Source organism: Chiloscyllium plagiosum, unplaced genomic scaffold (assembly GCF_037043375.1).
Source record: "Chiloscyllium plagiosum isolate Xiang-an unplaced genomic scaffold, Cpla_swu_hap1 HiC_scaffold_13, whole genome shotgun sequence".
Taxonomy (NCBI): Eukaryota; Metazoa; Chordata; class Chondrichthyes; order Orectolobiformes; family Hemiscylliidae; genus Chiloscyllium; species Chiloscyllium plagiosum.
In genome coordinates, this window is record NW_028270151.1 from 4,950,998 (window position 1) to 4,964,860 (window position 13,863).

The window sequence follows — 13,863 nt, forward strand, 5'->3', positions numbered from 1 at the left end:
GGAGCGTTTCAGAGAACATCTCCGGCACACATGCATTAAACAACCCCACCGCCCTATGGCCAACCACTTTCAACTCCCCCTCCCATTCCACCAAGAACATGCAAGTCCTGGGCCTCCTTTAGCACCAAATCTTAGCCTGGAGGGAGAACGCTTCATCTTCCGCCTTGGGACCCTCCAAGTACACGGCATCAATGTCAAGTTCACTAGTTTCCTCATCTCTCCTCCCCTCCACCACATCCCAGATCCGACCCTCCAACTCGCCACTGCTCTCTTGAACTGCCCATCTTCCTTCCCACCTATCCACTCCACTCTCTGCTCCCATTTGTCACCATCACCACCCACTTGCATTTACCTATCGCCTTCACAGCTACCTTCCCTCAGCCCCACCCCTCCCTTCCTATGTATCTCTCAGCCTCCTGTTCCCCCCACCCCAACATTCGTGATGAAGAGTTTATGCCCGATACGTCAATTCTCCTACTCCTCGGATGCTGCCTGACTGGCTGTGCTTTTCCAGCGTCACATTTTTCGATTCCAAACTCCAGCCTCACTTTCTCCTCGTCAGTTACCCATCCCCAAAATGTTGATGGAGAGACACCTGGAATATGTTGCACGCTTCCGATATCTTCTTAGCCACCCTCTCAAAAAGCTCCCATTGACAGGGATATCCAACACTGGATCAAATGCACCTTTCTACAAACTACACCAGTCAGTATTAGACATCAGAATCGTACAATTCCCCACGATGTTCCTGTATAAAGCAGCTGTCATCAGGACCCTCCTGTGTTGAGGTGAGCCCTGGACTGTGTATCAGTGACATATCAGAACAGTAAAGAAATGCCACGAATTATGGCAGCACTGCATTTTCCAGACTCAATCACTGGGTGGTTGAACAAACGTTTGTATACTTTGGGAAGCAAGCTCTACACTCAGGTGAAACTCCCACAAAACCGGCAATGAAAGTTTGCACAGCTGAACAGAATCTCCTCCATCATGTCTATTTACCGATTTTTCAAATGACAAACATCAAGGAAATTCTGCTGCAAAGCTCTCCCTGAAATGTGGCAGAATTGAGGTGAATGATTGAAAGGAGCTTTCTCTAAATTGCACAAAATGGCAACTCTGATCCATCAAGCTGGATCACACTTTGTATCCTTAATGATGAGGCAGTGAGAAGGAAAGAAAAAGAAATGAATTTAACACTCTGGGCTCCACATCTCAAGGGATGACCCATCACACCTGCCCAAAGACTCAGAGAAGAAACTCGTACGCTGAATGGATCCTATCTACAAATCAGGGGACAGCCTATGATTAGTCATACCTGATAACTCAGTGTGTGTAGATCCCAATGTCATGCTGCCTTTTGAACGATTTTCAGTTTCAGTATTTAAGCTGGTGGCTGCAAGTGTCAGTTTTGAGCGTTGGTGCTTTTCCTTCATTGATCTTTTCCTTCTCCAGGACCTTAGCTTGTTCCCCATCACATTGCTGGTTTTGTTTTCTTCAGATATTTGTTCAGTTTAATTTCGAAAGGCACTGTTGTATTAACCTGTACCAGACCCTCAAATGTTACATTAAACATAGAATAGTGCAGCATAGGTACAGGCCCTTCGGCCCACCATGTCTGTGCTGACCGTGATACCATTCTAAAGTAATCCTATTTGTCTGCACATGGTCTGTATCCCTCTATTCCTTACAGAGCCTGTAAATAGTGCTATAATCTTGTTTGAAAATGTCTTTGCAAAACATTACAATGTTGAAACTTAGGAAAAATTGCTTCATTGACAAACACGAACCAGATGAAGATCTAAAGGTGGCTAAGAAATTTATTTTCAAAGCACAGCTTATGAGTTCTCAGCCTGGTTAATTGGAATTGATTGCTTTAGCGAGGCTAAATTATACATTTCTAAGTGACAGTTATAAAGAATACTAAGCAAGGATAAAATATTTCAGCTCAGATGGCTACAAACAATCTGAAAATGTGCAGCAGCTGTTGGTCTACAGTGCACCCACCTGAGAGGTATTTGTAGAAAAATCTTTTTTTGCATTTACAGAGAACAGTTTTACAATTTGTTACAAATGATGCATGATATTTTTACAGTTGCAATAAGCAGCAGTTTGGGAAGTGGGGAGGGGGAACTAAAGTGCAGAACATAGAGATACAGAATATGATTAAGTAAAAAGATGCTTAGCATTGAAGTCTCACAAAGTAATATTGTGCCAAAATATTTTGAATTGTTTATTGATTGAAGTAAGTACCTAAATAACCTCAAACATATAACACACGTGAGGTCATTTAATCACAAATCATTAGAGGGGTTTTGGGGTGTGCAATTAGGATTTCAAATCCCTAAGTTTCTAAGGCTCCACTGTGTATTGTAATAACATGATTGCCACTCTGAATGTGTGCACAATGGAAAGGAAACAGAATCTGTTTTGGAGTAAATTCCCCAAAATTCTTGCTAACCATACACATCAAAGGGATTTATAATTGTGGCATGTAATTCTGATGGCTCTTAAACCAACAGAAATAAATCTTGGTGGTGCACAGTCAAAATCAAAATTTGACTTTCTTACTTCAATTGCCAAACTATTTTGTGACATTAACAACAATTTATTGCCAGAAATTATTGCCAAAAGTAGATGCTTCTCCTGCACAAGGGCATGTTCTCTGTACCCCAATAGATTATGTCTCAGGAAGACAGCATTTTGAGTGACAGATTTGATTAGAATGAAGGTGGTATGACAGCAGATACCCAACAGAAGGGAGGAATGTGGACCAGCTGCTGATAATGTTGTAGATGGCCACAGGAGCATTGCAGGGGCAGGCCTCTGGGGGGAAACTGCAGATGGAATTTAATGGTTTGCCTTACAGCAATCTGGGAATACAAAATGAGGCAGGCAGGCTTGGCTTGAAGAGCCCAACACCTGCCTCACCCCTGCAATTCAGTACGACCACACAGAGGCCAATACAGGCTGTCAAACAGGCTAATTCTTGCAGTCTGGTGGGGGTGAGGCAAACTCCTTCTTTGACACGTTCTGTCCAGTGAAGGGATACATAACAGCAATGCAGAGACCGATGGGGAACACACATCACTAGCTGTTTGCATTCATCGACATTAGGGGCTTCCCTGATAGGCCATGGCAATCTCATCCCAGTGACTGGAGCTCTGGATCGATCCTCATCCATGGGCCCACTGTTGCACCACAGCATGCTAGTACTGGACAGCTGCTAGCCTCCGACTGGCAACGAGCTCTCAGAGCTGATAGAACCACTCTGCAGGAGAAATGCCGGTGATAGATTGAATCTGCAGGTGCTGGGAACCCTAACAACCAGTAGACTGCCTGAACAGGATTTAATACTGAAAGGGCTCTTAGAAATAGCTGTGTGTTTGCCAAGAGCTCTCCAGTAGTGGATGGGCCCATCACCTAGACGATTACATGTTACCCAGAGTTTTGGCAGCCTTGGGATGAGTAGGATAGGAGCAGCTGGCAGCAAACCATAGACTCAGCAGGGTGCATTCATGGGAGTTGCACATTGCATGGTGCAGGATTGGGTAGTGCAGAAAGAGATCAGGGACCCTGAACATTGCTTTCAGTGAGGGGGAAGTAGTGGTAATCAGTCATTTAATCTTGGATCTGCAGTTAAGTTACAGCAGTTTTATTGAGAGGGCTTCTTAGATCTTGTTTTGCTAGCTGCTGCGGAGCAGCACGATTGTCCAGCACGAATGAAGTCTCCTCTGTCTGTACATAAACCGCTCCACTTCCTTGACCAACATTGATTTGGGATTATTTAGTACCTGAAAAATGAGTTCTATGCTGCCCAATTTCTACATCAGCGATTCTGAACAAAAGAGCATCAGTATGTAATACATTTATAATCACTTAGTAAAAAAGTTGCATCTATCATGGATCGATGCATTTAACAACTAGGCACTGTTCAGGAAAGTTAAACAAAAATATAAATCACATTCCAGCAAACAACAACCTTGTGTAAACAAATTATTTGTTTGCAGCCTTAAGTCTATAACTCATGGTCTTAAAGTCAAATTCTCTTCAGTATCCCCAAACTTTTGGCGTCTTCGTCTGATCTTTTTCTGTAGCTGGAGTTTGTTGGTGAAGAAGATTTCTTTCCAACCAACCTCTAAAGCCAACGCTTGCATTTCTGGGGTTATGGTATCACAGTATCTCGAAACGAGATGCTCCCAGAGTTCATCAGAGTTACATACCTGCAGAGAAAGCAAAGCAAATGCAGCCCTCATTATGCACAACAGAATGTTTGACATGAAATACAAATGAACATTATAAATATTTAACCTGCGATGGAAAATTTAGTGAGGCACCTTATGTACAGTATAGAAAAAACTCATCAGTATTGCACTTCATGTAAAGACAAATTTGAACTGTAATTTAAGATGCATATACAAATTATGAATAAAGTATATTTGAGGAAGAAACATGGTTATCAATAATAGTCTGATTGTAAACATTTCATATAATATACTTAATCTAGATGCAAATTGTACTCTTTTTGTTTGCTAATAAAAGGCATGAAAGCAGTGATTTGTGAGGTATTTATGCAATTTGGCTGGATTCTAGAATCGGAATAATCTTTGTTTCAACATTTTGAGACATTACCACAGCACCCTCTAATGGTTACAACAAAACTACACAATTTTTTTAAAACCTGAATTGCACCCAATACAGGCTTAACATTTGAACTAAATCCAAACATATTTTTCACTCATTTCTTTGTACCCATGAAATGAAGATGTTCTTCTGGGGAAAGAAATCATATGTAGGCAGCTGAGACTGAAATTTCTCCCATGGTATGCCTGATTTTGTGGTTACAACTAATTGGGTTCCATTGTATCAAATTGATTCCACATGTATATTTGGAAAAATTTTAATGGTCATTTTGAGTGACTGGTTGAAGAGAACACCTTGATGTGTGCAAAGAAGTGATGCCACATGAGCCGCTGATGAACCCCGACAGAATTGTTTTGAAGAGGTGATTAAAACTGCGGCTAGGGGAATGTTTTTGAATGTTACTTGTATGAACATCCAGAAGGCATGTGATAATGTCTCTCATGAGAGACTGCTCATTCAAGTTGAAGTGCATGGAATTGAAGGCAAATTATTGACCTGCTTAGGAAATTCTCTCAGTCTGTCTAGCCCTAGTGTAGGATAATGGACAGGTACTCCAATTGACAGGATGTGACAGTGTTATCTCACAAAAACAGAACTTGGGGCCTCAAGCATTTACCATATTTATTAACTACTTAGATGTTGAGATAGGAAGCCACAAAACAAATTTGCTTATGTCAAAAAGATTGGTAGCCTTGTAAACAGTGTAAATAGAAGCATGTATTACTGTATACAGAAATAAAGCGATTAAATGAATGTGCAAAACTTTGGCAAATAGATTTCAATGTCGACAAATATGGGATCACCCACTCTAGATCTAAAAAGGACAACAGGATATTTTCTGACTGTTAAAAATCTAGAAACAGTGGAGAACCAAGTACAGAAATTAAAATGTAATGAACAGGTACAGAAAATAATTGCAAAGTTAATGTAATAATAACCTCTATATGTAGAGTACTAAAGTTAAAAGAAGAGATTACAAATGCAGAGAAGTTATAATTAACTATACAAAGCCTTGGTTACATTACACTTGGGGCACTATGTGTAGCTCTGGTCTGCACAACTGTGAGAAAGCTATCTGTTAGCTATATGCAAATTGGCCTTAAAACTCATCCAAGCTAGACCTCTCTGGCTTGGATGAAACCAGCATAGATTTACAAAACTAAAGGTCTAAGATATAAGGTGAGATTAATCAAACAAGGGTTATATTAGGGGGAATTCAGATGTTAAAGGAATGATTTGGTAAAAGTTTCCAAACCATTAAGGAAATAGATAGAGAAGACTGACAGCAACTATATCTGCTGATTTGGGAATCTAGGGCAAGTGGACAGAGTCTAAAAGTTAGACATTTCAGCATTGTAATTAGGAAACATTTTACATAGAAAGTCCGGAAATCTTTTTCATAGATAGCATTTCGTACAAGATCAATGGTAAATTTTAAACTTAAGACTGATAGACTTTTGTGATCCAAAAGGAATTATAGAGCAAAGGCAGAGATATAATCTGTATCACAGATCAGCCATGATCTCACTGAAATATGTGATGATGCTGCTCCTTTAACAAGGTTATGTTGTCCTTAGTTTTGTTTTCAGTGGGGTCATAAATGCAAAGCTGCCGAGAGGTCTGGCTTGGATGAGTTTTAGGGCCAATTTGCATATAGCTAACAGATACTGCCTCAGGTAAAGACTTTCAAGTTTAAAATAAAACACTTGTACAAAGAAAGGGGAGTGGCCAGTTCTCCCAGCTCAGTTTTTCTCTGATTTGGTTTAGTTAGTTGTGAAGCTGTTGGACCCAAAGAAGCAGATCCATGCTGATCCTCCCTTTCTCTGACATCTCTCATGTAAGAGCCTGTGTTGGATTTTTCCTTTTTTTACAAAGGGTGTTTATGGGGATTGTTGCAAGTATTTGGAACAGCATCATTATGTTGGGAAAATCTGTTGGGTTTTTGGATAGTTAAGTTATTCTATATTCGCTTCTCTTTTGTTTTTGTGTTTTGTTCAGTAATCTTGTAAATAAATTCTGTTTTGTTTAAAACCAAGTGGTTGAGCCAGCTGCATCGCTCTTGGAATATCCACTATACACCTGCTTAAAGCAACTAGCAAAGTTAGGGTCTGGGCTACTTTCTTGAAATGTTTTGAGGGTATCTGACCTGATCCATAACAGACTGGGGGCTCTTTGCAGAATTTGTTTTATAGTTCTGATTGGGATTAGGGTTGCAGGACTTGAAGGCAGCGAGTGTCTTTTGTTCTGGGTGTTGAGTTTGGTTGGTTTAAACAGTGCTTGGGATAGCAATGGTTCTTTCAGTCACCAAGGGTTTTCTGGGGGTGGAAAAGTGACTTTGAGGGTTCACAAGAGGTGAATAAGGCCAAGCTGCTGGAATTAGCAAGCGGTCTGGAGCTGGAGCTGCCCCCTTCCGTGAGAAAAGGAGAGATAATTATTGCAATAGCTCACCAGTTAAATTTGTTTGCAATGCCTTCAGAATCTTTAGAGATGGCTAAAATTCAATTGGAAATGAAGTTACAGGCAAAAGACAAGGAAAGGGCAACAGAAATGAAACGGCTTTTTTAAAGATTTCTTTCCCTACAGTGTGGAAACAGGCCAATTGGCCCAACAAGTCCACACCGACCTTCTGAAGAGTAACCCACCCAGACTCATTCCCCTACATTTACCCCTGACTAATGCACCTAACACAATGGGCAATTTAGCATGGCCAATTCACCTGATCTGCACATCTTTGGATTGTGGGAGGAAACTAGAACACCCAGGGGAAACCCACGCAGACATGGGGAGAATGTGCAAACTCTACACAGACAGTCACCTGAGGCTGGAATCAAACCCGGGTCCCTGGTGCTGTGAGGCAGCAGTGCTAACCACTGAGCTACTGTGCTGCCCATGAATTATAATTCGAATTACAATTAAAAGCAGAGGAAAGAGAAAAGGAATGAATCACTTTAGCAGAACAAAAAGAAAAAGAAGAGAGAAAGAGGTGGAGAGAAACAAGACAGAAAAAGGAGAGAGAGAAAAGGAAAGAGAGAGGAAATTTGAACTTCAGAAATTGGCACATAGACAGGAAAGAGCTGAAAATGTGTTGCTGGAAAAGCGCAGGTCAGGCAGCATCCAAGGAACAGGAGAATCAACGTTTCGGGCATAAGCCCTTCTTCAGGAATCTGAAGATGGGCTTATGCCCGAAACGTCAATTCTCCTGTTCCTTGGATGCTGCCTGACCTGCTGCGCTTTTCCAGCAACACATTTTCAGCTCTGATCTCCAGCATCTGCAGTCCTCACTTTCTCCACATAGACAGGAAAGTCAGCCTAAAACGATGGAGTTGAAGGCTGAAGGTAAGCTCAGGTGAGGAAGAGAGTGAGGATGAGCAAGCCCCTGGTAGCCAAAGGCCTGATCAGAAACTATTTCAATATATTCACACATTGACTATCTTTGATGAGAAGGATGTAGAAGCCATTTTCATCTCATTTGAAAAGGTGGCTAAGAAAATGCAGTGGCCAGTGACCCCGTGGGTTTTGTTGATCTAAACAAAACTTGTAGGTAGAGCTAGAAAGGTATTTGCATCACTGTCATCTCCAGACAGACCCCACCACCAGGGATATATTTCCCTCCCCACCCCTATCAGCGTTCTGGAGAGACCACTCCCTCCGCGACTCCCTCGTCAGGTCCACACCCCCCACCAACCCAATCTCCACTCCTGGCACCTTCCCCTGCAACCGCAAGAAGTGCAAAACTTGCACCCCCACGTCCCCCCAAGGCCCCAATGGATCCTTCCATATCCGTCGCAAATTCACCTGCACATCCACACACATCATTTACTGTATCCGCCGCACCTGATGTGGTCTCCTCTACATTGGGGAGACAGGCCGCCTACTTGCGGAACGTTTCAGGGAACACCTCTGGGACACCCGCACCAACCAACACAACTGCCCCGTGGCTGAAGGCTTTAACTCCCCCTCCCACTCTGCCAAGGACAATATCTGTTCCATTTACATGGACATTGCTGGGACTGGAGGGTTTGAACTATTGGGACAGGCTGACTAGACTGGGGCTATTTTCCCTGGAGCATCGGAGGCTAAGGGGTGACCATATAGAGGTCTATAAAATCATGAGGGGCATGGATAGGAGGAATAACCCTTGGGTGGGGGAGTTCAGAACTAGAGGGAATACGTTTAAGGTAAGATGGGAAAGATTTAAAAGGATCTGACGGGTAAAGTTTTCACACAGAGGGTGGTGTGTGTATGGAATGAGCTGCCAGAGGGAGTTCTTCTTAACAAGAGATGCAATTTCTGGAGTAAACCATGGTTCCCTTACCTTTTCACTTCCTCCCTTCCTGACAGAGACATATCTATCAAGGACATGCAATATCTGTTCCTTAAACCAGCTCCACATTTCCATTGTCTGCATCACCTGCATTTTGTTATCCCATTCCATGCATCCTAATTCTTGCCTAATCACATTATAATTGCCCTTGCCCCATCGATAACTCTTGACCTGTGGCATGTACCTATCCCTTTCCATCACTAAACTAAACGTAACTGAATTATGGTCACTCTCTCCAAAGTGCTCACCTACCACTAAATCAAACACCTGGCCTGGTTCATTACCAAGCACCAGATCCAGTGTGGCCTCCCCTCTTGTCGGCCCTTCGACATACTGTGTCAGGAAGCCCTCCTGTACACATTGGACAAAAACTGATCCATCCGACGTACTAGAGTTATAGCATTTCCAGTCAATGTTGGGGAAGTTAAAGTCCCCCATAATGACCACCCTGTTCCTTTCACTCCTACCCAGAATAATTTTGCTAATCTTCTCTTCCACCTCCCTGGAACTCTGCAGAGGCCTATAAAAAACTCTCAGCAGTGTGACCTCTCCTCTCCTGTTTCTAACCTCAGCCCACACTCCCTCAGTAGATGAGTCCTCATCAAAAGTCTCTCAGCCACCGTTATACTATCCTTGACTAACAAGGCCACGCCTCCCCCTCTTTTACCACCTTCCCTGTTCTTCATGAAAGACCTAAACCCTGGAACCTGCAACATCCATTCCTGACCCTGCTCTATCCATGTCTCCGAAATGGCCACAACATCGAAGTCCCAGGTACCTATCCATGCTGCAAGCTCACCTACCTTATTTCGGATACTTCTGGTATTGAAGTAAACACACTTCAAACCACTTCGCTGTCTGCCAGCACATTCCTGTGACCCTGAAATCCTGTCCCCGTCCTTCCTATTCTCATCTAACTATGCACTGCAACTACACCTCCGGTTCCAATCCCCCTGCTGAGCTAGTTGAAACCCAGCACCAGCAAATTTCCCAACCAGGATATTAGTACCCCTCTGGTTCAAGTGAAGACCGTCCTGTTTGTAGACGTCCCACCTTCCCCAGAATGAGCCCCAATTATTCAAGTACCTGAAACCCTCCCTCCTGTACCATCCTTGCAGCCACGTGTTCAGCTGATATTTCTCCCTGTTCCTCACCTCACTCATCATACCAGAGATAACAACTCTGTTTGTTCTAGCTCTCAGCTTCCACCCCAGCTCCCTGAAATCCTGCCTTACATCCCTATCCCTCTTTCTCCCTATGTCATTGGTACCTACATGGACAACGACTTGAGGCTGGTCACCCTCTCCCTTCAGGACCCCAAAGATACGATCAGAGACAGCATCTGGCACCCTGGAGGCAACACACCAACTGCGAGTCTCATTCACTCCCAACAAACCTATCTGGGCCTCGAACTATTCAGTCCCCAATGACTAACACTCTCCTCCCTTCCCTCCTTCCCTTCTGTGCAACAGGGACAGGCTCTGTGCCAGAGACCTGGGCCCCACTGCATACCCCTGGTAGGTCGTCCCCCTCAACAGTATCCAAAACGGTATACATATTTTTCAGGGGAACGGCCACAGGGGATCCCTCCACTGACTGTTCTTTCCCCCTTCAAACAGTCACCCAGCTTCCTTCGTGCCTAGGAGTAATCACTTCCCTGTAATTCTTATCTATCACAGCCTCTGTCTCCCGAATGATTCGAAGTTGATCCAGCTCCCGTCCAGTTCTCTAACACAGTCTTGGAGGAGCGAGAGTTGGGTGCACTAACATATCCTGGGATTTCTCCGGACTGTGAGATAATAAGGTCACAAAGTCACCAGTAGAAACAGGAGAGACCACAGAGTACAGATAAGAAAGGTGAAGTGGAATTAGCAGTGTCCCTGTTTGATCAGATGGTTGACACAAATCAGGAGCAGATAGACAACAATGCAGACATCTTTAGCTCAGATAAATTAAGCGAGTTACAGCAGAAAGGTGAAAATTTAAAGCGATTTTGTCAAAACACATAAATGGAAAAAAGAATCTGAATGTATCCCTGAAAACTACTATTTTAGAAATGATGTCTTAATGAGGAAGTGGAGATCATCACATATTCAGGCAGATGAGGAATGGGCAGAAGAACAAAGAAAATTTACAGCCCAGGAACAGGCCCTTCGGCCCTCCAAGCCTGAGCTGATCCAAATGTACTGTCTAAACATGTCGGTCAATTCCTAAGCATTTGTATCCCTCTGTTCCCCACCTACTCATGCATCTGTCCAGACGCATCTTAAATGAATCTACCACCGCTGCTAGCAATGCGTTCCAGATGCCACCACCCTCTGTGTGAAGTACTTGCCGTGTGTATCCCTCTTAAACTTTCCACCTCTCACCTTGAAAGCATAACCTCTTGTTATTGAATCCCTCACCCTGGGAAAAAGCTTGTCTCTAGCCACCCTGTCCATACCCTTCATGATTTTGTAAACCTCAATCAGGTCACCCCTCAATCTCCTTTTTTCTCGTGAAAATAAACCTAACCTACTCAACTTCTCTTCATAGCGAGCACTTTCCATACCAGGCAACATCCTTGTAAACCTTCTCTGCACCTTCTCCAAAGCGTCCACATCCTTTTGGTAATGTGGCAACCAGAACTGTACACAGTATTCTAAATGCGGCTGAACCAATGTCTTGTACAATTTTAACATGACTTGCCAGCTCTTATACTCAATACCCCGTCCAATGAAGTCAAGCATACTATATGCCTTTTTGACCACTCTATCCACGTGTGCAGCAACCTTCAGGGTAAATTGGACCTGCACTCCCAGAGCTCTCTGCTCATCAACTTTCCCCAAGGCTCTTCCATTCATTGTATAATTCGCTCTAGAATTAGTCTTGCCTAAATGCATCACCTCACATTTGTATGGATTGAAAGCCACCTGCCACTTTCCCCCCCTACTCTCCAGTCTATCTATATCCTCCTGTATTCTCTGACAACCCTTATGCTTTCTGCTACTCCACTAAACTTTGTGTCATCTGCAAACTTGCTGATCATACCAACAGTGCCCTCTTCCAGATCATTTATGTATATTACAAACAACAATGGCGCCAATACTGATCCCGTGGAACACCACTGGTCACCTTTGTCCATTTCGAGAAACTCCCTTCAACTACTACTCTCTGTCTCCTGTTGCTCAACCAGTTCTTTATCCACCTCGCTAGAACACCCTGCACACCATGTGACTTCACTTTCTCCATTAGTCTACCATGGGGAACCTTATCAAACACCTTACTAAAGTCATGTATATGACATCAACAGTCCTTCCTTCATCTAACAGCTTGGACATTTCCTCGAAGAACTCTATTAAGATCTCCCCTGCACAAAACCATGTTGCCTATCACTGATAGGATCTATTTATATTTAGAAAAGAATGAGCTTATCTCTCAGTACCATATCCAGCAACTTCCCCACCACTGACGCCAGGCTCACTGGTCTGTAGTTACCCGGAATATCCCTACTACCCTTCTTGTACAGTTGTATTGCCAGTGGGTTATAGAACAGAGGTGCTGCAGATAGTGCATGAACTACCACTAGACAACATGAGCAACCTTCCAGTCCTCTGGCACCTCACCTGCATTTAAGGATGCCACAAAGATACCTATTAGGGCCCTAGCTATTTCCTCTCTCGCCTCCCTCAGCAACCTGGGATAGATCCCATCCGGTTCTGGGGATTTGCCCACCTTAATAACCTCTAGCCTACCCAACACATCTTCCCTACTTATGCCAATGTGATCCAGACTTATCAAACTTCTGTCTCTAATCTCAACATTCATCATGTTCCTCTCCTCAGTGAACACTGATGCAAAGTGATCATTCAGAATCTCACCCATTCTCTCAGGTTCGATATACAGCCTTCCTTCGTCATCTTTTAGTGGACCAATCCTTTCTCTAGTTACCCGCTTGCTTCTTATATAAGAATAAAATACTTTGGGATACTCCTTAATTCTGCTCACTAAAGCTATTTCATGACTCCTTTTAGCCCGCTTGATTCCTTGTTTAAAACTTGTCCTACTCTTCCGATATTCCTCCAGGGCCCGTTCTGTTTTTAGCTGCCTAGACCTTATGTACACTTCCCTTTTCCTCTTGGCTAGTCGTACAATTTCTCCTGTCATCCACGGTTCACAAATCTTGCCCTTCCTATCCTTTGTCTTCAATGGGACATGCCTATCCTGCACTATCTTTGAAAGCCTCCAACATATCAAATGTGGACTTCCCTTCAAATAGCTGTTTCCAATCCACACTTCCCAGTTCCTGCCTAATTTTGATATAATTGGCCTTGGCCCAATTTAGTACTCATCTCTTAAGACTACTTTCTTCTTTATCTACGAGTATTCTAAAACTTACAGAATTGTGGTCGCTGTTCCCAAAGAAATCCCCCACCACAAGTTCTACCACTTGTCCTGGCTCATTTCCCAGTACCAGGTTCAATATGGTCCAACAAAAAGTTCATCAAGTTGTATTGCCAGTGGGTTATAGAACAGAGGTGCTGCAGATGGTGCATGAACTACCACTAGGGGATCATTTAGGAGTAAGAAAAACCCAAGCCAAAATACAAAAACATTTTTATGGCCTGTACAGCACAAGAATGTAATTGAATTTTGCCAGACATCGGAAAGATGTTGTGAAACTTGAAAGGGTTCAGAAAAGATTTACAAGGATGTTGCCAGGGTTGGAGGATTTGAGCTACAGGGAGAGGCTGAACAGGCTGGGGCTGTTTTCCCTGGAGCGTTGGAGGCTGAGGGGTGACCTTATAGAGGTTTACAAAATTATGAGGGGCATGGATAGGATAAATAGACAAAGTCTTTTCCCTGGGGTTGAGGAGTCCAGAACTAGAGGGCATAGGTTTAGGGTGAGAGGGGAA

General features: G+C 43.3%; 1 protein-coding gene across 2 annotated transcripts in view; it reads right to left on the reverse strand.

Annotated features, from left to right (window-relative positions):
* Positions 1-1,802: 1,802 nt before the first annotated feature.
* Positions 1,803-13,863, reverse strand: part of LOC122556228 (F-box only protein 36-like) — an 86,712-nt gene continuing 74,651 nt past the window's right edge. For both annotated transcript variants that reach the window (XM_087993298.1, XM_043702814.2), the window contains one exon: positions 1,803-4,223. In XM_087993298.1, the coding sequence (XP_087849424.1) occupies positions 4,026-4,223 (198 nt within the window). In that variant the 3' untranslated portion in view covers positions 1,803-4,025. The remainder of the gene's footprint in view (positions 4,224-13,863) is intronic.